At 39.0% G+C, this 26,294-nt stretch overlaps 1 protein-coding gene across 2 annotated transcripts; it reads left to right on the top strand.

Moving 5' to 3' along the window:
• Positions 1 to 202: 202 nt before the first annotated feature.
• On the top strand, positions 203 to 26,294 carry LOC122314861 (sister chromatid cohesion 1 protein 4-like). Of its 2 annotated transcripts, XM_043130490.1 has the most exons (16): positions 203 to 1,120; positions 3,776 to 4,037; positions 4,564 to 4,661; positions 4,762 to 4,811; positions 5,023 to 5,072; positions 11,764 to 11,856; positions 14,473 to 14,584; positions 14,683 to 15,652; positions 15,894 to 16,343; positions 16,542 to 16,686; positions 17,566 to 17,702; positions 18,288 to 19,276; positions 19,592 to 19,625; positions 20,067 to 20,175; positions 20,935 to 21,064; positions 25,921 to 26,294. In XM_043130490.1, the coding sequence occupies exons 1-16, from the start codon at positions 997 to 999 to the stop codon at positions 26,017 to 26,019; spliced, it is 3,852 nt and encodes a 1,283-aa protein (XP_042986424.1). In that variant the 5' UTR covers positions 203 to 996; the 3' UTR covers positions 26,020 to 26,294. The 2 variants fall into 2 exon arrangements, with proteins under 2 accessions (XP_042986424.1, XP_042986425.1); XM_043130491.1 differs by lacking the exon at positions 11,764 to 11,856.

The following is a 26,294-nucleotide window of genomic DNA, read 5'->3' on the forward strand; positions in this document are numbered from 1 at the left end:
AAGATGAATTTGACCAAATTAACGTCAATGCTATTTGAGCCCATCTTGCAGTAGATGCACGAACAACCCCAGAATACTATTCACCAATCAGAAACGAAAACCTCAGCAGTCCACGGCCATGCAATCGCTGACTTTGACCACAGCCTTCTCCAACGGAAATTTGCCACTAAGCAACCATACAAGCACGCATGCACCTTAATTACATTCTAACATTTACCACGTTCGAAAATCTTTGAAATCTCAGGCAAAGGGCGCTTCTCTCAAAATTTTCTCCCAATTCTCCCAAACGCGTCAACTCGTCCGATCCCTTACTCAGTGACTCAGTCCCTTTTCAGCTAAATTCCACCCCATGCTTGCTCTTCTCTTGCGCTCACCCGAAACACCTTCGCTTGAACTCTCCTAGGTTTTTCTGATTTAGCTGCTGTTACTGCTGCTGCGAATTTATGCTCTTCACTTTGTCACCACCTCTGTTCTCTCTCTTCAAAGCTTCGATTCTCAACCTCTTAAATTCCAAAGGGGTTTGGTCAATTCGGTATATTTAGCGTGAATGAAGCCTTGTCCTGTAAATTTGAAGGTTTGGATTCTGGAAATGGCGTGGTAGTAGCTCTGGTGTGATTAGGGCTTTCGTGTTTTCTGCGAATCCGGGGTTTTTTTTTTTCTCAACTCGAGCAATTCAGGGTTGGAATACAATTGGAAATCTGGGTTTTTGAAGTAAAATTCGGAGGAATTGGTTATCTTTTATAATCTAGGGTTTGCGGTCTAAAATATGTAAATTGATGGATTTAGAGGTTTTTTGTTTGCTTTTGGCGTCCTGGACGGTGAACAACATGGTTTAGAAGCTAAATTGCCGCTGGGCTTTGTTGTATGTTGTGGAAGTTGGGTTTTTGATTTTGGTTTGAAGTGTAAATTTTGGGTTTTTGAAGCTGAATTTTAAAAAATTTGATTGCATGAAATCTAGGGCTTCAGTGGCGAAGTGAGGTGAAGATATTATAGGAAATGTTTTATTCTCAGTTTATATTGGCCAAGAAAGGGCCACTAGGGACGATATGGATAGCAGCGCATTTGGAGCGGAAGCTACGGAAGAATCAGGTTGCCGATACAGATATTGGTGTCTCCGTAGGTAAGTTTTAATTCCTCGCTTTATGTTCCTTTGATTACGTGATCTTTAGTTGCCGAGGAAGGATAGTAAGAGAAAATAAATTAAAGGTTGAGATTTATTTATTTATTTTTTCAAGTAGTGGAGAAGTTGCCTTAAATAGATGGAATTATTTTTTTTAAAAAAATATATAGGTGGTGAAGGAAAAAAGCTTTGTGGTGTTATGTTGCTTTGGTTTTTCTGAAGGGGTATAAAACTTTTCTCAGTTAGGCCAAATGACGGGGGTATGCTAGGCCGAGTGAAGTGGGTTTTCTCCTTGTTTGTGTGGGCACCGAAATGTAAAACTTTTAGAATTGTTTCACTGTTTGTTTTCTTTTCCCATTTTCTCCGACTGCCTTATAGTGGTCAGTATTTGAATCATTAATGAATGCCGTCCAGTAGCTGGTACAATAAGTAGTAGTTGTTCGTATGTAGAGAAGCAAATCAAGATTTGATTCATAATCAAGCTAATTAAAAATTCATATTAGTAGCCTGGTACTTGATTGAGTGCCTGTAAGCCATACATTTCTTTTTCACTTATCATTAATCTGTGACTATGCAAAGCTCTCAAAACATCATTAGTTAATTACTGGTAAACTAATGCCTTGCAACTAATACATATCCTAATTTGCACAAAAAAGAAAGAAAAAGAAAACAGAGGTCTGCCACTGTAGATTTATTGTCTTATATCTTCTAATGTTAATCTTTTCTATACCAAGTTTGTAAAAGTTTCTGAAGTTAGTTTTCTTTCGTTTTAAATTACTGATAATCAATTATCATTGGCAAAATCAAAACCTTTTTTTTTTTAAATAACTTTATTAAGCTTACCTGAAATGATTCTAATACGAGGAAGTGAAGAAACTTTGCATAATTTTCCTGTTGCAATCCCATCCCACCATCAACACTTCCATCCCCACCAAACACACTACTCTCTGCCTCTCCCCCATGACCGGCATCATCTAATTGCCATTGGCGTAAAGCCAGATTCTTTTGATAGGTAGCTCATGCAGCTGCATGAGGTTGAACCCAGTGATAGTATCCTCCACCCCTCATTTACTGAGGACGAGGATACCATTCAGTTAGAACCATTGGTATTATTGTAAAAGACTTTTGTGCATGTGCCCCATTTCATAGGTTTGATTTCCCCTGGGATTAAACTGCGATTTAAGTGGGAGGTCATGGCGGTGGGTTGTTGTGCTAGTCTCGCCGGGGTTTAAGTTCCATGGGTGAGTCTTGAGGGCTTTGCTGTGGGGTGGTTCGCCCATCATAAAAAAATTATTGCTCTGGCACCTGCATCATGAACAAATGTTTCCTGTCTGGCCACATATTGTTTGCTTACCGTTGTGCATATACTTATGCTCCAAGCATTGTGACCGGACAGTTTTCAGAAAAGTTGTTAGATATACGAATTTATATAGAGTTGCTCTATGTTAGTTAATTTGCTTAGCGAAATTAGAACATTGGTTATTTGAAATAGCATCTTGATCCTGATAGCTTTGTAGCTGTAGTTGCAGCAATCCTTGACCCATTTGGTTATGTATTGAAAATGATATTCTTAATTTGGTTATATGATTTATAAAGTGCTTTGATTTTGATTGTTAAATTGGCCCAATTTTTGTAAAAACATTATTAGATGCACCTGTAGCCCAGTGGATAGAGTGCCCATTTACATAAAAAAAAGTGAAAAATCTCTTATGTTGTGTAGTGGTGTTCACCCACCTACAATCACATGCTTCCAAGATTAGTTCCATGTGACATGTCTAGTTGTAGATCAGTTAGTGGAAACATATTTTTTTTTGTAAGTATTAGTGGAAACATTTTAAGACATTGAAAGCTTGGTTTGAGCTAGAAAACATAATTATGGGCTTGAATGACATGGGATTGGGAATCAATTTTCTACTGTAGCTATTGCCCAGCTGGTCTACACTTGTTAATGAATTTGTAATGTGCTTTCATCACTCATTAGTATTGGACTGTTTGGTAATTTTATGATTTTCCAGTTCCTATGTGATACATGCGCTCATCTTCTTGGAGCTTTAGGGGGGGAGGTTCCTTGGATTGGACCCTTTTATATTCTGAGGTTGGATGACCACCTCCTTGAGAATGTTCTTGTTGGTCTGGTATGAAGGTTGTGGGGGACTCTTTCTCTCAATAACTTTTGCAGAGGATTTCATTCTTTGGAGACTTTGGAGACATCTGTTTACTGTGAGATTTCATGGCAGAAATCTTCTCTTCTTCTGATTTTGTTGGTGAATGTTTATGGGTAAATTTGTTGGCGAATTTCCATGTTAATCGAACGGCTAATAATATATCTTTTTGGATCGGTAAACAAAAAATTTAGTGATGAACTTGATAGGCATAGCCCAAGTACACGGAGAATGGCTAATAACAAATTGTGTTGTAGCTGTACCAATTGAATATGTCACTGAATTTCTTTGCCTTGCGCTGGTCTGAACTGTGTGTTTGCATTTGCTGAGTTATTTAATACCCCTGTTTTGATGGTGAATATCCTATTTTGAAGAAACTAAATAACACAGTATCATAAATAATATCTTGTTGCCTTTTTTGGTTGTCCCTGCTTTTGGTAATGAATTCTTTTTTTTAACTTGCCTGATTTCCGTGTTTATGTTCTTTGAGCAGATTCAATTCTTTTTCCCGACGTCCCAATTGCGCTCCGGTTGTCCAGCCATCTACTGCTTGGTGTGGTGAGAATATATTCTAGAAAGGTTAATTATCTGTTCGATGATTGCAGTGAGGCTTTGCTTAAGATAAAGCAAGCTTTTCGCTCCACTGCTGTTGATTTACCACCTGAAGAGTCTACTGCACCATACCATTCTATCACGTTGCCGGAGACTTTTGATCTTGATGATTTTGAGTTGCCAGATAATGAAAATTTTCAGGGGTTAGTTCCAGATATTTCGGCTTTTCTTAAGTTAAAGCTGCACTTTATTGCAGGTTATGGATATACTTTTCATGTACAAATTTTCTAGATTGTGTGTATCTTTCGATGGTTCTTGAGGCACAAGAGTGGTTTTGTTTTAGTTTTCTGTTTAAAGGACCATTGTTCATTTAGCGTTCTTTTTTGTTTGCCCCCCAATGGTTACCAGCTCGATTCCCCTCAAGGCCATTGAAGGTCTACCTGACCGTTAACTTTAGAGCCCAGTGGGATTAGTTGAGGTGCGCGCAAGCTGGTCCCGGACACCCATGGATATAAAGAAAAAGTTTATCAAGAAAGAAAATGTTTAAAGTGGCTTCATGATCTGCTCTGGTTGATTTTGTTATCAGCAGAAATTATAGATGCCTGCAGTCAAATATGTGGTTGAATTTGTGTAGTATCATGCTTTGGCATTTGGATGATGATTCCTTTATTGATGTTCAAGTGGAAGATTTTTTTATCCATGTATAATAACCATTCAACTTTCTTGCAGTAATTATGTTGATCATCACGTGAGTACAAAGGAGCAGATTACACTCCAAGATACCATGGAGGGTGTGATCTACTCGACATCACAGTTTGGATTGGATGGTTAGTACTTTTGTTTTATTGTATGTCATCGTATGATGGTATGCCTTTCAATTATGTATGCACAAATAAAAAATAATTGTGGCATGTGGCTTTTTTTTAGAGAGGTTTGGTGATGGTGACACTTCCCAGATTGGGTTAGACCTTGATGAGGTAATTCTGATGTAATCATACCCAAATTTCTATGATTACCGTTTTATTATTTCTCTGGGAGCCCCTGTTATTATTACAATTTTAAGTGCCATATGAGCCTTTCCTTATGCTATTTTTGGTCTATGCATGTATTGATTAACCTAGTTCTCGTCCTTTTTTGTTACTTACTAAATTTTTTCTATCTTTTTTCTTAAAAATCTTTGACAAACAGGAGCTGCTCTTAAGCAATGTTGTAGCTCCAAGACATGATGGAGGTTCAGAGTAAGTTTTTTATATCTGTATTGAATAATCGTTTAATATCTTCTTAATCAAGGTTTAGCTTCAAGGCAGTTGCGCTTTATGTATGCACACCTTTCTATATTGCATATTTGCTTATGCAATTGCTTCTTCTACTCATTTCTAGATTGCAGAGGCAGGTGTTTTAAACTGCATTGCACTTTTATTTTTTTATCGGATGATAGTGTGGAGCTGATTGCCATTTCTCTTTTTAAGATTTTCTGTGCATTTTAAATTCTGCCTTTGACTTGTTTAGGATTTTATGTGTGCTGTGTTCTTTATCTGTGCCCTTACTGTTACTTGCTATCTGTTATTTTATTTTTTTGTTTGGTTCTATGTAGCAAAAGGAAAAGAAAAAAAAAAAAACAGAAAAAGCATCTTAACTTCTGTGGATGGTTCAACATGGTTGTGCATTGCACAAAACAGTAGATATTAATTTCCTGGTTGTCATAAACAGTGATCTTACTGCTTGCAAAATAGTTTATGTTTTGGCTTATTTTGGTCATGAACTTATGCATGCTTGTGTGATTGGTTATCATATATGTTTTCTTGGATGCACTGAAACTTCATTTTATCAGAATTTTGTGGTAAGAGTGGGATAAAAATTTTGTATAATCTATAAGTCAATAATTTTGTGGTTTTGAAGGCCTAAAGTATGTGAAAGGTGATCTAGTCTCTATGGATCATGTTCACCTAGAAAAGATTGAAATTCGATGGCCCTAAGGTGGCTGGGAAATAGGATTTAAGTGGCAGGTTAGTTTGCTGGATTTCCTTGATAGCTGGTGCGTTAAGACTTTGAACGGCTAGGGTTAGAGTTTCATGGTGAAGAAGGGCTTGTAAAAGTTTAGTGGATTTGGGGTGTCTTAAGATAACTAGGGAAATTTGAAGGTTTGGAGAAGAAGCAAATAGCAGAAATTAAGTTTTGGCTGTGTTTCCAGGGCTGTGAACAGTGATCTGGGAGTAGCAATCTGGGCTTTTATGGAATTTTGGAGATTGTTAATGCAAGGGTGATTTAGGGTTTTTATTTGAGAAGTCTTAGGAGATCTTACAAAAGTAAAATTCACAACCCGTAAGGGTTGGCTCAAGTTGTAAAGGACTTGGTCTGGTGGTATGCTCCCTCGAGGTTTACGGTTCGTATCCTTTTGGGGGCAAACAATTTTCAAGAGCCATCAAACTGGAGAACTTTAGGGGTGACAATATGTGACATGATTCGTGAACTCAATATGAACAAAACACAAAATTAGCGGGTTTGCATTTGATATAAATGGGTTTGGGCCAAAACGGGTTAGCCCGTTAAGACACGATTAATAAAAAGGCAATAACGAGTCAATCTGCTTCACCCAAAATCAACTCGTAATAATCTGTTTAAATTTTATTTCAAAATTACAATTATACCCTGTTGACCCTAAAAACTAAAAAACCCTAACTTATCACTCTCTCTCATTCTCTCGCGCCAGTACCCCCGATCCCCCACCTCTCTTGGTCGATGGTCTCCCTTTGTCCATTGTGATGCTATTTCTCTCGGTCTCCCTTTGTATGCAGTCCAGTCTCTCTCTTGGTAACCCTCTCTTTGTCTTTGTCTCCCTCTGTCTCTGTCTCACTTTCTCAAGTCTCGGTCTCCCTCAATTCACCATCCGGTGCCTCTCTTGGTCTTCCTCTCTCTCAAGCTTGTCTCCCTCTCTAGGCTATTTGAAGTGGGTTCTACGTCGGAGTTGAAGGAAAATGGTGTACTGCCGAGTTTTGAAGTAGATGTAGGATCCGCTGAAGTTGCATATAAAGGGTTTCCAGATTTGGAGGGACTTCTTGTCACCCTAGAAGCTCCAATGGGGATCTTGATACCATTGGAAAGAACCAGTGGAGTTGCCGAGGAGGTACGAGACTTGTCGTTGGTGCCTTGTGTGGAGGAAAGTCTAGAATTGGAAATGCGGTTGGATAATGTGTTTGGGGATAATGTTACTCCCCTAGTCTCTCTTCCTCTAATAGTGGATTAGATTTTGCCGAAAGTTAACGAGACTTAGCATTTTGTGGGGATTTCACATGGAGGATGTGAAGACTAGTTTAAAAAACTAATCACTGCGATTTTCTTTGGCAATCAACTACGACGCTAAGGGTGGTAGCTTAAGTAGAGGGAAGTCTAAAGGGAGGGCATTGTGAAGATGGGAAACACAATGGGCTGGGGTTGGGTGTTAGTTCTACGGGAAACAAGGGGTTGGGGTAAGGGAGGTGTGCTTTCCAATTCGGGCATAGTGTATTTTGGGTTGTTTTTCACGAGCTTTTTTGGGTCATTAGGGGCTCTCTAATGGGTTAGGTGTTTTCTTGTATACGTTCGGTGTACTTGGTTACTCATTTGGATATATATATATAATATTTATACTTATAAAAAAAAAAAAGTTTGTCCCCCTCTTTTTCTCACTCTCTCAAGTCTCAACCTCCCTTTGTCTGCCATTTGGCATTTCAAGTCTCGGTCTCCCTCTGTATGTCGACCACCGTCTGTCTCTAGTTGACTATCTCAAGGGTTAAGCTCTCTGTCCTTCTCTCTCTCTCTCTCTCTCTCTCTCTGTTTGTGTGTGTCTCTGTAGTCATCTTAGTGTCTGTCTATCTCTTCATTGTCTGTCTCAAGGGTTAGACTCTCTTTGTTGTTTGTCTCAGAGATCTAGGCTTTTCTTTCTGTCTTAGGATCGAATTACTTCTTGACAGGCTCCTTCTTTGATTCCTCCCCCTAGTGTAGTAAGGAAAGAAGAGAGTATCTATCTATTCTCTTGGGATTTCTTTAACCTTTGTATTTACCTTTGTTTTCTCTCTTTTATATATAGAATTAGAAACAAAATACTCTTGCTACGGGGTGAGATAGAGACAGAGCCCTAAGGTTTGTGCCGTCACCCTTACATTGGCGAGTGTCTCTACACCGCCTACACAGACAGGGCTGACGGGCCTTGGCGATGCCGCTGTAGGTTGTTTGGGGTTGTCATCTTTCTGGTGACCTTGATTTTTCCCATATCCTTTTTGCATTTCTCGGAGGCGTCACTCACGGCCATACCACCGCCCGCTCTGACGGCCGTGTTGTCGACATAGAAAGAGTCGACGGTGACTGGCGATCCTCTTGGCAGTACTCCGGTGCCGGGAACTTCTTCGGCGACGGTCGAAACAGAAAGTGATGTTGGAAAACTGCCCAGATTCATCGTTTTTCCGTACAAAAAATGACGATGGTGCTTTCTGGGGACACCGATTGGTCTTGCTGGTTTGTTTCATCCTTGGGCTTCGTAGATTTGAAGTGGGTTTTTTTTGCTGTTTGATCTGTAGCCCTTAAGAGGATGAAGATGGAGTAGTAGGATATCTTTGCTTTGGGCTTTGGGATCTGAGGATGACAATGCATGATGGGGATTTGTCTCAGTTGGAAGGTGAGAGGTGGTTGAAAGTGGAATAAAAAACTTCCGTTTTTATGAAAGAGGGAGGTAATACTTTTCGTATCTTTGAACGTAGCAAACGGATAGCTAAGTTCATGTGTTTAGGTGGGATGGTAGCTTCATGGGTGGCTAAGGGGATTGAGGATTGTTTAGAACTTAACTGTCATGAAGGTTTCTTTAGAGAGTTAAGGATGGGTAATGGAGTTTTTATAATTCAACATCATGTTAATGCAAGGGGCAGCTTTCTGCAACTCTTAGAATTTCGAAATGGAAGGAGGAACGGTTTGTTGGTGATTCCGGAAGGAAAGGAGAGGCTTTATGCAGTCCATTCGTAGTGTTACTAGGTCCAAAGCCACTTTTTTAAAGCATGCAAACAATGGGGGGTTTGTTGATGGAAAAACAGTGGGAACGTCTTCCTTAGTTAAAGTTGCTTCGTACATTGCGGTGTTGAGGTCAATGATGGGTAGTCCAGCCGAGATCAGCTCAGCGGCAGAAGTAAAGGGGAAGCCACTTGTAGGAGACAAAGGCTGTCAGGTGACATTGTGAGAAGTGGGGGGTCTTGTGGGATTTTAAAGCTCGAGTGAAGAGGGTTATTGAGTATGTGATAGATCTGATAATTAAAGTAGATAAAGGGCTGGACCTAGTCATGGGTTTTGGTGGTGGGTCAAGATTGGATGAGGGAGGGCGGGGGGTAGATCCTTCGAGTTTGAAGGCCACAAGTGTGCCGACAAAGGTTTCAATGCCGTCACAAATAGGGTTGTTGGACGCTGGCATCTTTGTTCATGCCAGTGTCACTATGCCTCCTGAGGGAGCAATAGGGCCTCAGGCTCCAGTTGCAGATGGGGTTGGTACTTCTGTCTAGGGTTCATTTTTAGTTGAAGATGGGGGTACATCCAGGGTCTTGAATACTTTGGAAGAAACAGTCGGGCCTCTTCTACAGAAAGTTGTGTTTCCCCTACCTGTTCCGTGTCTCCTCAGGGAGTAGTAGGGTTTGACAAAGTGGCACGAAAAGTATCATTGGGGAGTGGAGTACATACAAACAATGTTGATGGAGGGGAAGAACCTGTAATGGTGACAAAAACAATGGACAACAACCATATTGTTGTCGAGCAACCATATGGTGGGAAGGAAAGTTTGTCGTTGGTGCCTCGTGTGGAGGAAGGTTTAGAGTCAGGAGTGCAGTTGGGTACTGTGTCTGGGGATAATGTTGTTCCCTTGGTTTCTCTCTCTTCCTTTGTTAAACGATATAGCGGGGTCACTATTGGATTGGGTTCCTAACCAAGTTAACGAGTTTAAGCAAATCGTGGGGATTTCAAATGATGCATATGAAGATCATATTAAAGCTCTATTCACTGTGATTGAAGCGAGCAACGTGCTTGAAACCAAATCAAGTTTCAAGAAAAGATGGGAGTTAAAGCGTTTATCATGGGCAATTAACTACGATTCTATGGGAGGTATTTCAAGTTGAGGGAAGACTAAAGGGAGGGCATTGTGAAGACGGTCTTGTAGAGGGATTTGAATTAGTTGTACAGGAAACAAGGGGCTGGGGTTGGGGTTGGGGTTGGGGAGGTGTGTTCCATTCCAATTCGGGTTTGGTGTATTTTGGGTAGTTTTCACTTTTGGGTCATTTGGGGCACTCTATTATGGGTTAGGTGTTTTCTTGTATACGTCCAATGTATTTAGTTACTCCTATTGATATATATATATATATATATATATATATATAATATTTTTACTTATAAAAAAATAAAAATAATTAGAAACAAATGGTTGTTTGAAGCTAGCCTCCTCAGAAACAATATTTTCTCAATCCCTCTGCACATTGTCGTGATGCCATTGCTGCTTCTCCTTTCTTTGCCCCTCTTCCTCTCTACCGTCTCTGCCAAAAAAAATTTGCTTGGGATTGTAACATTGATATTATTACAATATGCTTATGTTTATTATTTTTGGATTGTAATATTTGTATTTCTCACCCACCCATGGGTAGCCCAAGTGGTAAGGGCGAACTTGTGTGCATGTGTCCATGTCATAGGTTTGATTCCTCCTGCGATCAAACTGCGATTTAAGTGGGAGGCCACGGCGGTGGGTTGCTGTGCTAGTCTCCTCAAGGGTTTAGGTTCCATGAGTGATTCCTAAGGGCTCTGTCGTGGGGGTGGTTTCCCTGTTATAAAAAAAAAATGTTTGTCTTTCTCAATATGCTTATGTTTTTATTGTTGGGATTGTAATTTTGGACATATGCTCATATTTGTTATTGTTGGATTTGTAATATTGGTTACTTATATATAAAAAAAAAAAGGATTTGTAATATTGGTTTTATTATAGGTTAAAATCTGAAAAATATTGATATTTTTTGTTGAGTAGGTAGTCTTATTGTTTCTTTTTGGAGATGTGGTGGTTACTAAGAAATATAGATTTTAACTTTTATGTAAAATTATGTTAATTAAGTCAAATGGGTTATGCGGGTTAGTTCTATCCCTTTATATAAAACGGGTTGAAACGAGTTGAAATGGGTCGTGTCATTTTTAATTAATTATTAAACTGGTCAAAACGGGCCGTGTCGTGTCACCTGTTATTTAAATGAGCTATATCAGGGTTTGAAGATATGACCCATTTAGCTTAATGGGTCATGTTTGGGTTGACCTATGCAGTTGAGGTCCATTACTTGATGCCATACGAACATGACCTACGAACCCAAATTGCCACCCCTAGGGAACTTCCCCTTGAATTAACTGAGGTGCAGTTGCGGAAAACTCGTTGCCGAGGGCATGTGCACCTCAAAATTAGTCGGGAATTTGATCTCGAACACAAGGTGCCAATAAAAAAGAAAAAATGTAAGTAAAATTCATAAGCTAATGTGGCTAGATGTAATGTGTTAGATCTTTTAAGTAAAACGAATTTTACAATATCACGTATCACAACAAACTGCATCAGTTTGTGAACTTTATTTTCTTTAGATATTTCTGTGCACCAAACATTTCTCATTTTATTTTAAGAATCATATGGTTTGATGGGAAATAAAGCCGTTGGAAGCCAAAGATGGTATTGGAAGGTGCAAATGGGCATAACCCAAGTGCATAAAGTATACGAAAGATACACACAACCAGCAAGAAGGTGAAAAAGAGCAAATCCGTCAAATCTAATAGGTTGGAAACTTGGGGACTGTTGTGAGCTTTAATCTGAGAATGGAGATTGTTGAACTATATGGCGATAGCTACGTCACCTTCCTCCGAAAGTTTTCAAAAGCTCAGGCATTACTCTCTTTCCAAATGCAGCACATCAAGCATAGAGGGGCCATCCTCCAAACTTCTGAGTTTGTGGCCACGACAGGGAGCACTCAGACCAAAAGGTGTAAAAAATTGCAACCCGTAAGCCCCTTGCCAACTCACAGTGTAGTAAAAGATGATCGATATTTTTCCATTTTGCTTGCACATACAGCACAATTCCAATACTACAATGTCTTTTTCTCAAGTTATCCATCATTAAAATATTTCCAAACGCAGCCATCCAAACAAAGATAGCTACTCTTGTAGGTGCATTGTTTTTCCAATTACACTTCCTAGGAAAGAAGGGGCGATTGAAGGGAGGAGCACTTTCAAATAGGACTTTACCTCAAAATTTCATCTCTTTGATGGAGTCCAACATATTTGATCAACATCGGTCCTGCTCCACCTAAACGAGTACAATGGAAGAATAAAGAGAATACATCCTACTCCCAATCATGTGCTGGTCTTATAAAAGTAATATTCCATTGGAGCAATTTATCTGTGATCTGCCAGTGTTCTGCAACCGAAGTCTCCTTATGATGAGATAAATGAAACAGTTCTGGGTATGTTGTCTTCTAAGATTGGTCCACACATACCTATCAAAAGAAAAAAAAAAGATTGGCCCACACACCACACATCATTTCAGGATCTGGTTTAGACCCATCACACACCACATAATTAATAAAGCGAAAGAAGTCCCCCGCCTTCTCTTGATGTTTTTCCACACCCCAATCCCAGAAGGCCGACTGACCTCATTTGAACACCATAATTCCCACATGCTACCTTATTTGGTTCCCACAGCCAATTGCCACAAATCCTCCCTTTCAATGGTGTTCTGCGAGAACCATTTTCGTGATGGGGCCATATTGAACAGGAGCAAAATTCTTATACCCAATTCACCTGCAGCAATTGGGTTGTAGATCTTATCCCACTTGACTAGGTGGCATCACACATTGTAAAAGGACGGATTAACACAAACCTTGACAGCATAGTTACTGCTGAATTTTCATAATACTATTTTCTATTGAATTGAAGGCATTCAAAGTTTAATTCTTAAAACTTTTAAATTTTGATGAAAGTTTGATTGTGGTAAGAGTTGGATTCTAGGAACTTTGACTACTAATTCCAAACTACACATTTGTTAGAAACAAATTAAATTTCAAAAGATAAGAAAACCGAAAATAAGATAAAATGGATCAAAAGTAGCCCATGTGAAAAACATAAAATCATAGAAATACCATCGGCTCTGAAAATTAAAGAAAATTAAATTAAAATACAATGGCAAATGCTGTTTACATGCACGGCACAATATTAGGAGGTGGATCACTTTACATCCTTTTATGCTTAACTGTTTGCATTAAGAAAGAGACTGGATGTTGTAGACAGACTACTCTGGAGGATATCCAAGTGAGGTGTGTTTGATGTTAAATCAGTTTATAATGCGTTAATACCCTATGATAACATCTTCTTTCCTTGGAAGAACATTCGGAGGATTAAGGCCAGTTTGGTTTCCAAACTCATCTGATCTAATCATTACAACTTTCCCAAATTCCAACATAAAATATAATGAACAATTCAACTTTTTCAAATTCCAAAATAATAATAATATCAAAAAATAATATTCTAACAATATTTTATTTAACTTTTAACTTTAATCTCAACTCTAACTGAACTCAGCTCAACATCCAAATGCAGCTTAAGACTTCTTCAAGGGTGGCTTTCTTTGTTTGGATAACTGAATTGGGGAAGCTCCTTTACCTTAGAAATTTTGAGAAAGAGATGTTATGGTGGTTGTGTATCCCTCACTATGTGGTAGCCACCTTTTTGTGGCAATCTGCTTAACCTACATGGGCTAATATGGTGATGCCCCGAAGGGTGGTAGATTTGTTAGCATGCTGGAAAGGGCAGTTTTAGAGTCCTCACAGGGAAACCTTATGGAAAAGGACCCCAATTTGCTAGGTGCTTATGGAGAGAGAAATTATCAAAATTTTGAAGATAACTCAAGACAGTGGAAAAACACCATGCTTTAATTTTTACCTCTCTTTACCGCTGGGTGGCAGCCCACCCTTGTCTTCCCAATTTTGGTATTCCAGAGTTTGCTGACCTGTTTCCCTCCTCATTAGGTGTATTGGAAGCATACACTGTGTATTGCGATAATGTATTTGTTGTTTCTTGCTATTAAAATTTATCATATGTATATAAAAAAATTTCGCATCTCATGGGCTTGGGTGTGTGGGGAACATCCCAATCAAAAGAAAAAAGGGTGTCGTGCAAAGATGTGGGTGGTTCGCCTGTATGTTAATTTTAAAATTCAGATTGCCTGTTTCTTCTTAAAGTTGATATATTCTACTCCATGATTTTCACATCTTCTCTTAAGGGCTTAAAGAGGCCATCATCTTTTTAGGCCATCTTTGTTATATATAAAGAAAAAAAAGTCACTTCTCGTGGGTGTGGGGAACATACCAATTAAAAGAAAAAAGGGTGTCATGCAAAGATGTGGGTTGTTCACCTTTATGTTAATTTTAACATTCACATTGCCTGTTTCCTCTTTATTTATGTTGATATATTTTGATCCTAATTTTCACGTCTTCTCTAAAAGACTTAAAAGAGGCCGTCAACTTTTTAGGTCATCTTTGTTATGTATGGGTTCTCTGATGCTTGATTCAAATCATTCTGATCCCTGAACTTCTGACATACCTTATTCTTTGTTGGTTGCAGTGGTGATCAGCACATGTCCATCCAATCAGTGACACTTATGTCAAAGGATGTGAGTCATGAGGGGATAACTGAAGCTTCAGAAGTCATGCCAGTGAATGGAAGTGGAAATCAGGTTGCTAACAAATCAGAAAATTGTCATATGATGCTATTCTTTGTCTGTATTTTTTCATTGGCCTTTATTTGATATATAAAATCATCCTTTCTGAACAGGTTGTAGGTCTAGCCACTGATACTGAAATGCTTGAGTATGCTCAGGCTCCATCCACTCCTGGATTATTGGAAGAGCCAGACTTGTCCAATGTTCAGGAGGCTTTGGCCTGTGATGATCATATGGAGTCAGAAGATCGCAATTTAACAGGATTAGTTGCAGGGGCGAGCACCGTAAATGCTGGCCAGAGGTTAGATCATCATCCTGGGGATAATAATACGGCGAATTTGTCTTCATGCAATGAATTTAATCCTAATACTGTTGAGGAGAATGGAAGCATTCGGGGTGACCTGGAGATCAAACATGTTAAGCAACAGGGATTTGTGCCACCCACCCTATCGAGTATGGAGTGCACGGCTGAAGATAATTGCCTATCAAATTCTTTACCATCTTCGAATCCTGCCGATCAATCTAAACCCATTTGTCCGGTATCAGAATGTTCAGATGGGGCCATTGGTATGTTGAATGGTCTGGACAGGGCTGAAGATATCCACAATGGAGTTGTTATAGACAATGAACCTAGTACACCCTTTGTCCATCAAACAGATCTGAAATCTACCGGCGCTAGGTTGGATGAAACCGTTGCATCTCCTGGTTGCTCTCATGTCACCTGTGATTTTGAGGATCCTGTTCGTAGAACTTTTTCAAGTAGCACTGGTGCGTTAGAGTCAAAGGGCTATCTAGAGGATGATCAAGCATCCTCGAGACCTGAAATTCTCAATGATGTTGAAATTGATAATGACGTGGGTGTGTTGTGCTCCCATAACAAAGCATCAGTTCCAAATGCTGTCTGTACATTGGAATCACCGGAGCATCCTGAGGTTGTAAATGTTGAAGCTCGTGCTTGTCAAGAACCAAAAGAGAATGAGACTTATAATCCTGTTGCTCACAAAGTTACACTGTCAAATCAATCCCACGTGCTTCAGGCATGCAATTCCCGTCTAAGCGAACCTAACATGTCATCTCTCGGAGGTATTAATTTAGGGGTTGTACTGACTTACCATCAAGAATTAATTAGTTAATCTTATTTCTTTTTGGTTTTTGGGCTGTTCTTATTGCATACGAACTAATTGTGTAACTAATCTGAGCTAGTGGTGTAAAGTGTATGTTAGCACGTACATCAAACCACACCCCCCCACTCCCATGCTCCCCCAAAATGCGTGTGCACCCACCTGCTGGTACCTGTCAATTAATAATTTCCCTTTGGTTTTAGGTGACGAGCGCCTTCCAAATGATGTTACTGATGTGGGGTTAAAACAAAATCAAATTTCAGAGCCTACTTCACATGGAGAAATTCAGGCAGGTTCCAGGATGTTAGATGAGCAACTGGGCAATGCGGGCTTTGATGAGAGTTGGTTGAATAATTTAAATAGTTCTGGGACTTCTAACTTTCCTGCACCTGAAAAGATGCTCTCTCTACCAGAGGGCCTCACTGGTAAACCAAATGATTTTCTAGTAGAGTCTACACCAGACAAAGAAGCACTTCCTGGCAGTGATGGAGCTGGTGCTGGGATCAAAATCATCTCAGGAAAAAAGCGTAGTTTCACAGAAAGTACTCTAACGGTGCAGAGTTTAAACTCAGTTGAATCTTTTGGAATGACTCGATCCAAGAGAACTGCAGAGTCGATTCCTGATGATGATGATTTGTTGTCTTCCATTTTAGGTATCAGATGATTTTTTCTTAATTCCTTATCATTAATGCATGTTTGTGATGGATAATTTCAATATCAATGTTGGACGAGTGGATGGGTCTTTAGCCTCTTGCTTTCTCGAAGAACGGTAGTTAGAATTCTATTTGGCTTGGAAGGCTTGTGACAGTTAAAACATGGTTATGACTCAAATGAAATATTTGTTGCTTCAGTAGGAAGAAGATCTTCGGTTTTGAAAATGAAGCCTACTCCACCTGTACCTGAAACAGTATCCACAAAACATCCCAGGTCTGCACCCAGGTCTACTGTCTTGAAGAGGAAAGTACTTATGGATGATACGATGGTGTTGCATGGCGAGTATGTTCTATTTCCTATTCCACTATGGTTCCACTCATGAACATACTGACACTTAATTTGTAGTTGACATGCTTATTCCAGTTTCTTATGATATTACTTAGATTCTAGTTCTCCATTCTCTTTCCTTGAAGATAATTAAAATAAGAAAGAAAAAGTTAATTCTGTTCTATTATTTTTTATGAATGTGGCTTTTATTGCTCAGTTAACAGAATTCAGTGGGGAGCTCATGTATGGAAACATATATTTTTGATGACATGGAATCCCGGAGACCGTGCCTACACAACATCTATCACTCCAATTTGTCAAGTTTTGCCTTCTCCCCTCCTCCATCACCCACTGAACTGCTATCGTTCTCTCACTTTCTGAAAAATGCTAATGATATTACTTATCCAAAAAAAAAAAAAAATGCTAATGATATAACCTAGCACCTTAACAGTCCTTGAAAAGGAAAACGCCATCCTTAGTTTGTCCTAAATTAGCTTCAGATCAAGTGGAATTCCTTCTGCCGTAAGTATACACTAAGGGGTGAGGTCAAAGGAAGTTTTATGTAACTTACCTGCCAAGAGAAATATCTTGGACTGTTGTGAAATACAGTTGATTCCATGGCTATGCTCTTTGGCCTATCTTTCTATGTCTTCTGTAATTTCAATATGCTTTGTTTGGTAGCAGTAACACATGGATAATTTTTTCATCCATATCATGCTAGTGGGAACTGTTTAGTGGTTGCTGTTCCTTGCATATTTAAGTAACCATGGTTCGAATCCAGTGTTTCAATAGTGAACGAAGCGTGCCTGATTTAATATGCTGTAATTAAAGTCTTACTTACGATCTTGTCTCTTTAAGTAAACTACTAAAGGAATTTCCTGCTTTTTTCTTTAGTACTATTCGTCAACAGTTGACAAATACTGAAGACATACGTCGTGTTAGAAAGAAAGCTCCTTGCACGCCTCCTGAGATCTCGACTATTCTTAGACAATTCTTGGAAGATAAAATATTTAGTGAGCCCATTTTTACTGGTGAGTTCCTAGTGCTAAAGATTCAATCTGTTTGCATGAATTATTATTTTTTAATATAGTTTTAGTTCTTGTGTTAAAAGGTGTGTGTCCTGTTTTCATCTGGACTTAATTATTCATTTATTTTTAGCTGTTTTTGTCTGTCTGTCCCTTTTTTAGTAGCATCTTTTTGTGCGGATGCTCTTAACTCGAGAGGGACCTGGGGGCATATCCACCCACGAGAGTTCCAGTCACTCTTTTGCGTGTTGATCATGCCGCTGATGGATATCACTGGTTGCTTTTGATTAATGGGTATTCTGGTTTTCTTGTATGAATTTCACTGAACACAGATGCATAGTCGACCCTGTTAGTTGATGAGGATCCATAGGTGACCCCAACGTTATGAGGCTTGGTTAAGTTTTTAAGTATGAATGCATGTTCACTGAGTTCATGTAGTGCTGTATTGGTATCACAATATTTCAACTCATTTGTTTTCTGAGTTTGGTGTTTTCTTGATTATGCTAGTTCTAAATAACAAATGAAGATATGTTTATGGAATTGCTTCAACTATCAGTTCACTAGGTACCTGGGGTTTTATGTTTCTTTCAGGTATGTCTGCCGGATTGATATTTTTGCATAGTGAGACATTTGATCTGAGCAGAACCAAGGTTTCTGAAAATGATCAGGGTAATGCTTCTTCAGAAGTAGCAAAGGATATGGAGTCTTCTGTTGGGCCAAAGGTTGCTGAAGAAAGTGAAATGAATGAGAGTACTGGACCTGTGGGAGTCAGAAGTGATTTAGAAGCACAACCTGCTGACACTTCCATTCACACTCTGACACATCAGGTCAAATTTTATGACTTTGGATCTCGTGATATTGATTCTCAAGGTCAGATAAAGGCAGTTTCTGATGTACTGGGGCTTAAAAGTTCTCGAGATGAACCCTTGGGGGAGATAACTGAAATGGGAATTGAGAGAGGGAGTGACGAAGTTGCTGAAGCGGTAAATTCCTCAATTGATCCTGTTTCTGGAGATATTTGCAATGTGACAGCTGACTTGGCAGTGCAGCCAACTCTTGTTGATAAAACCAATGATCCATCTGCTTATCTGCCAAAGGATGTATCAAGCATGTCACCTAATGAGAAATTGGATTCTCAAACTGTTGGGGGGGATGCTTCTATGGAGGATATAAGCAATGGGAAAGCAGTTAATTCCCTTGAAATCATACAAGGTGATGTTGGAATAGGAGCAGATGTTCAGTCACATTGTCTTAAACCTGCAGATGGTGATAAAGCTTCACTTGCAAGTGAATGCAATATCCTAGGTTTTGAAAATGGTACCCAAACTTTGGAGGAAACAGAGCATAATAAGAATGAGGATGTAGTCCTGCCTGCCGAGTTTGGTTGTGAGGAAAAAGACCCTCTTACTTGCAGTGGAGAAATTAAAATAGACTCTATGGATTCTGTAGAGCTTCAATTGGATGTGAGTAATGCTTCTTTGAATGATAAAGAAAATCTAAACTGTCTGGAGTCTGATCCACAGAGTATCATGGATGGAGAAATTCCTGCCCTTGACCATCCTGGTGTTGAAGATCATAGGGTAAGTTGTAGTCTTCATCCTTTTTTTTTTTAATAGTTTTACTCACTCCTTTCAGTTTACTCTGACATGCACATCTATATACATGTACGTGTGAATGCACAGACTCACAAGTTGTTGCATAAAATATGGTTCGCTGGCAAGTTACTCTTTTCCTTATTGAGCATTTGTTTGGTGTAGTCTATATTTTTCAGGCACATGACCATCTCCACAATTATGCTTTGTATTATATGTCATAGATTTTCACTATAATGTCTGGAAGTTCTCTCTTATATTTCTTGTGCATGATTTAAATAGAATCCTTGGCTTATGTTGCAGGTTTTTGAAGATGCCACAGTTGATAATGACACAGGTTCAATTTTTCTTTCTTTTGTTTGTCATTGATGCTCAATTTAGAAATTTGATTGTGTCCTAGACGTTAGTTGTGTGACCTTGTGAAGTGAATTACTTCATGAAGTTGTTTTAGCTAAATAAGCTATAAAGATTTCAGAATACTTGCAAATTTCCCATGAGATCGGTGTACACTATTTCTGTGCTAGTTTCACAACCTCTAAAATCTGAAAACAGAGGAGCTACTTTCACTTTTAGCTTTTCATTCTCTGTTGCTGTGGGTTTGAGATATGAATGAATTGCTAATGAGATATGCCTCTTATGGGTGACAGTGTTGGTAATCTTGTTCATTTTGGAGTGGAATTTGCTGCGGTTTTAATTCAGAGAAACATCTTTTACTGATTCTATGTTAAATTGGTGGCCCTTGGTTCCTCTAATATATAGTATTTTGCCTTTCTCCCAGAATTCCTGAATGTAGATGATAATGAGGTAACTGAAGAATACGATGAAAGTATGCCATGTTCTGAAGAAACTCGTCTTGTTGAGAACAGTGGATGGTCTTCTCGCACCCGGTGTGTATGCCTCTTTTGTTCAGTTTTATTTCTTAATACTCGGGGCAGTAAATTTTTCCCTGCTAAGAAAGATGCTAGAGACATTTTCACTTGCCTGTCACTTCACTGAATTTTGGATGGTATCAACAGGTTTTGTTTTTTTTTTGTTTTTTAGTGGGAGCCTGACCTAGCTATCAAACTGATCATAATTGTATATTTAGGCTTACCTACCATGGTCAATATTTTGATTACACACTGTTCTCTTTTGTTTAGCAAAGGCTTTGGAGTGGAGATGCTAGGTGGTGGTCAATGTTGTTTCTCCTGTTTGAACTTCTGGCACCATAGATAGGGCAGCTTATCATAACACTGCTCTCAAGTTGTTTAATAGTCAGGGTTTCTAGTTTTTACCATGTTTTACCCCAACCTGGATTGACTATTTGGAAATATAGGCTGATGATTTGGTTTAAGGTTTTCGAGATTCTGATTGACTTCATGATGTGTCTTATTGCAAGGACACAACCTCCACACTGATGACGTCATATTGAAAAAATTTAAAATTGAAATTTTTATAGTTTTTCTTACAAATTAGTTTGTCATGTCCATGATGTGGACGGTGTGTCAAGTAGGACTCATCTCATCATGAACACAACTAATCTGATAGACTTCATTTCTTATACTTAGATGTCTTGCAATGATTTGAATAAAAATTCTTATCAGTCCATATTGATTGACTCAAACTTGAACAACTTAATGATGTTCTGTTTTTTCTCCATTTTTTAGGGCTGTTGCCAAGTATCTACAGACATCATTTGATAAGCAAGCTGTACAGGGAAGAAAGGCCCTCACCATGGACAATCTATTAGCTGGTAAAACTCGTAAGGAAGCATCGAGGATGTTTTTTGAGACGTTGGTATGTATGTTAACTTTTCCTGGTTGATTGAAGTTATATTTTATCTTGCCATCTTCTCTTCCGAGATTTAGTGGAGAGCTTTTAGCGAAACCTTTATTTAACGAGTAAAAAAATTTTTATTAATAAGAAATAGGCAAATCCTAACTACATAAGACATGTACAAGAGAATGTACCAAATTAGGGCTAGATATAGATACAAGGAAATCAGAAGACTAAGTTCCTTGATGTCTTTTGCTATAGCCCAAAGGAATGATGTATTGAAAAGGAATCTTTTAAGATTCAGAGTGTGATCTCGATCATTCAGGAGCTTGATATAGAATCTCGACCTTCCCAGGCATAGCCCATGCTAGCCCAACTCTGTTGACCAAATTATTCCATAGGGATCTAGCAACCTTACAATGAAGGAGCAAGTGATCCACTGTTTCTCCACTATTTTTGCACATATGGCACCAATCGATAATGATGATCTGGCATTTCCTTAGATCGTCTGTGGTCAGAATCTTTCCCAAGGAGGCTGTCCATACGAAGAAGGCAACTTTAAGAGACTCCTTAGTCATCCAAATGCTCCTCTAAGAAAAACAATCGTTAGCTTGAGCAGTGATGACCTTATAGAATGAATGTACAGAGAATTTACTTTTCTTAGAGTGAATCCAAAGCATCTTGTACATCGGATGGAGCCTCTATCCGCATTGCAAAATACCAACATATCGTCTGCAAACAATAAATGAGAAATATCAATTATGCCTTGGTTGATATCCACCACTGAAAAACCTGAGAAAAAACCACCCCCAGTTACAGTAGACAACATTTTATCTAGAGCACCCATGACAATGGCGAAGAGTAGAGGAGAGAAGGGATCACCCTGTTTCAATCCCTAGGAAACTCTGAAGAAGCCAATTGATCACCATTCACTAATATCGAGAACTGGACTGTGGAAACACAATGCCTAATCCACAAACGTCGTTTCTCCCCAAATCCATGCCTCCCAAGCAAGTAACTAGGAATTCCTAGTTGACATGATCATAAGACCTTTTCCATATCTAATTTACACAAGACACGTAGTACTCCTGACTTAATTCTTCTATCCAAACATTTGTTGGCAATTAGCACCGAATCTAAAATGTCTGCCTCTTATAACTAAAGCATTGTGTCTTCAAAATGGTTTTCTCCATAACTACGCCCATCCTATTAATGACGACTTTCAAAATGATCTTAAACCACCTCATTCACACGGGTAATAGGGCGATAATAATCCTTAACATCTGAAGCCCTGATTGTCTTGGGGATGAGTGCAATTAAAGTAGCTTTGAGGATTTTCTCAAAATTCCCAAACAAGAATAGTTCCTGGAATACCCTTATAGCATCCTCCTTGATCACATCCCAACAAGACTGAAGAGTGCCATAGTGACCTGACTGTACTTGGTGCCTTGTCTCTAGTCATTCTTCTAACCACTAGATGAACCTCATCCTCTTCAAATGGCCTCTCCAACCGAGCAACATTTGGTTGGTCATTTGTCTCAAATGTTAGTCCATCAAGTTTTGGCTTCATGCCAATGGTACCATGAAGGATTTCTTATTTCTTTTACCGATTAAAAAAAAGGAAATCCTTTATAGTACCTGGCAATATGATCATTGATCTCATCGTATTCCCAGGATACAAGGCCAGCAATATTGAGCATTTGAAAAGAATATTATGATATTGTGTGTTCTTGGTGATCTGCAGTGTACTTCAGGTGATGCCATGTAAATTGTAGATGGTGCAGATTACTAAGCAGTTAAGAATCATATTCATGGTGGAATGTGAGGATGCTTGCTCTTAATTGATAGAAGTTTTGGTAATGGAAGTCCGAAAGATGTGTACATGCATGAAGTTGTGGGTGTGTGATGATAATCGAATTTTTATTAATAAACACAGATTTGGGTGAGAAATTCCATTTCATTTTCCATAAATTATACATTTCATCCCTAAAAAAATCTCAAGTTGGTTTGGAGCTAGAGGAACGAAAGAAGTTTTGAAGATCAAGTGCAGTCAACGGAGGAGCTTAGAAGTCTATTTTTCAATACTTTACTCCATTGGTTGATTGTTATTGATTTTCATGGCTGGTCGTTTCATGGATTCCTTGTATCGCTAAACTAAGAATGCCTAGGCGTTGCTCTTGTATATGTCCCGTATACTTGGGTTTTGCCTATTCTTTTGATCAATAAAATCTTGTTTACTGATGGAAAAAAAAAACAAAATCTCAAGTTGGTCCTTGTCACGTTTTGGGTTTTCTAAAATGTTTCATTTTGGTTTCCCCCCTTATGAGGATGAATTGCAGGGACAGAATTTGCTGCCCTGTCAGTATTTTAATGGTGTGGCATATATTGAAGCACCTGACTATAAAATACGGAGGATTGACACACCTAACCATAAAATCTAAATCCTCCATAGATCTACTCAAATTACAGCCTTGCCTCCCCTCACGGCTATTAACTCCACCACCTGTTGGAGCATTCAGTCCCAAACACACATAAAACTGATGACCGCAAGGCCCTAGCCAATTCATCGCACATAAAATGAAGCAACAATGATTGAAAGTTTCCTGCTTTTCTTGCTTATAGAACACCAATTCATCACTCCTATTTGCCTCAAGTTATCCATGCTTAGAATCTTCTCTAAAGTTGTCCATACAAAGAAAGCCATTTTAGAGGGGGATTTGTTCCTCAACTTGCTTTTCCAAGGAAGAGAGTGTTCAGCTGCCGGACTAAGAACTTAATAGTAAAGGTCTAACCTCAAAACTTTTTCCTTCTAGAGTAAATCCACTCCAGCCTCAAGTTTCTCTCTCAATCCAACGGCTGAGAAGCGAAGAGACCAAATCCACTTCTCAATCCTCAGTAGTCTGATAACAGAAATGGTCCACTGTGGATACATTAGAAACATGGTAAAGCTCATCAATTCACATCCCTATGCAACACGAGATTCTAAAGAGCTCTAAGTAGACTACTTTGCGGGCTTGATCCTCACACCACATGTAGAAAAATCTGATTTTGGACTCATCTCTCATCTCATATGTAATTGATTAGGAGAATTCTCCCCATTCTTGGCAAATATGCTTTTGCATTTGTACTATGAATGCCCCATTGACCCCATCAAAGTGCCATCCACCCTACATACTTCAATAGTTACTTTCCTCCAATGATTGGTGTAAATCCTGCATCTCCATTGCATAGCGCCACAACCATTTGTCCAATAATGCTCAATTAAATACTATTAGCTTTGTCTTCCAAACTGCCTGAAGAAATCCACATATTGTAGGCCTACTAACTGGATGACATATGGCTTCACCATCTACTCCACCCCACAAAATCCTCCTGAAGCTTCTCAATGCTATAGGCTTGGCCATACCCACTGACTTGGGAAGAGGGACAGAAAATATGTAGGCAAGTTAGAAACCAGGCTCCTAATCAAAGTGATTCGATCCCCTCTAGTCAAACAAAGACACTCCCATCCCGCCAATCACCTTCCTATTTGCTCAATGATATTTTCCCATAGTGATTTTACCTTGTACAACAACTAATAAAAAAAATTACCTAGTATGGTGTCCCCCTAGAATTTGGATAAATCCCAATACTTCATAGGCAATGACGTTACGCTACAACCTAGAATACAAGCCAATACCCCAATGTATTCCACATCATTGGTGGAATCCAACTCGAATTCGGCCAAATTGACTTTCAACCCCGAAATACCCTCACAATATGGTAGCAAAGTTGCTAATGTGAGAAGTGTTATGGATTATACTCACAAAATATCAATGTATCATCTTCAAATAGGAAATGAGACACTGGCAGCTCGTCCTTATTCCTTTTCCCGTTGAAAAACTTGTGAGAACTTCCCAGTCCACCACCGAACTTTGGTCAATGCTTCCATGATCATTGTGAAGAGAAATGGATCCCTTTGATGCAGAATGTGGGAACTTTTGAAGAAACCAATGGTGTACTGTTAATCAACAGAGAGGCCCAAAGGGAGGCCCAAGGCACATTTGGGCCTATATTTCAAAAGGATTAGTTAATGATCCAATTGGAGCCTCCCTCGTTGAAACTGTTATAAAGAGCAAGAATTTCTCATTCTCAAGTAATGTGGGATCTTATACATCTCCTACTCTTATCACTTATCAGAATGGAGTATCATAATCTCCCTCCCTCCCCCCCCCCCCCCCCCTCCTCTTTGTATTCTCAACGTCCTCGGTGGGCCAGTCCGTCGTATGTGGCACAGCCTAAGTCCCACATTTCTAGTTGTGATAAGCTTTGATACTATTTGTAAAAAGGACTAGTCAATGTTACAATTGGAGCTCAATTGGAACCATTATAAAGAGCAAGAACTTGTCATTCCCGAGCAATGTGGGATTCCATACACCACCTATCCTTAGTAGAAATACAATGTGCTATCCAAAATCGATAGGTTTTGCTTGCATGCACTAATGTATCTTGTATATTTTGACGTGTCTTTAATGTGCACTTGCGGTCATGTATGGGGCTGTGCGTATTCAAGCATGCATGATGCATGTGTGCTTAAGATGAAAGGTTTCTAGGACAAAAGTGTGATGCAGTCATGACGAATGAGGACTAGAGTCTAGTTTTGATGATTAGCTTTGTACTATTATAAATTCTGCTTACCCTCCTAAAAATGAGAATGGGGGAACTGGATGCTGAACCTCAACCTGTGGAGTATTTGGGAAGGATGATAGTTGATTTCTTAAGCAATGTTTCCAAATCGGAACTTTTAGATCACTTTTACGAGGGTTTTTATTTAGTTTTGCTTTCTGAGTTTCCCTGAAGGATACAATTTGCTTATGTATTAACTCACTCTTTTGCAGGTTCTTAAGACAAGGGATTACATACACGTAGAGCAGGCAAAGCCCTTTGACAACGTAAATATAAAACCTCGAGTAAAGCTCATGAAGTCGGATTTCTGATATCTTACATAGGGAAGGCAGATACGGTTGAAAAGAACCATGTAGTTTTAGTGTTATGATGCTCGGCAGGGATGGGGGATTTTTTCCTTGGTTATATTTTTTTCTCTTTGATTATGTATTTTCATCTATAATTTGTAGGTTAGGAATTGTCTTTTGTTAGTCCATGTAACTTGTAGTTTTAACATCTGATCGACGATGTTGATTCTAGCAATAGCGTTGTAGTGTGAATCATATTTATATGTATATATCTGTAAAATATCACCATTTGCATTGAA

The sequence above is a fragment of the Carya illinoinensis genome, chromosome 7, assembly GCF_018687715.1.
Source record: "Carya illinoinensis cultivar Pawnee chromosome 7, C.illinoinensisPawnee_v1, whole genome shotgun sequence".
Classification (NCBI taxonomy): domain Eukaryota; kingdom Viridiplantae; phylum Streptophyta; class Magnoliopsida; order Fagales; family Juglandaceae; genus Carya; species Carya illinoinensis.

What these genes read in the sequence shown, in the direction of transcription:
- LOC122314861 (XM_043130490.1), top strand. Translation starts at nt 997, where the DNA reads ATGTTTTATTCTCAGTTTATATTGGCCAAGAAAGGGCCACTAGGGACG. An exon ending in TAGTGAGCCCATTTTTACTG is followed by an intron (nt 17,703 to 18,287) that starts GTGAGTTCCTAG and finishes TGTTTCTTTCAG; the next exon opens with GTATGTCTGCCGGATTGATA. An exon ending in CTGGTGTTGAAGATCATAGG is followed by an intron (nt 19,277 to 19,591) that starts GTAAGTTGTAGT and finishes CTTATGTTGCAG; the next exon opens with GTTTTTGAAGATGCCACAGT.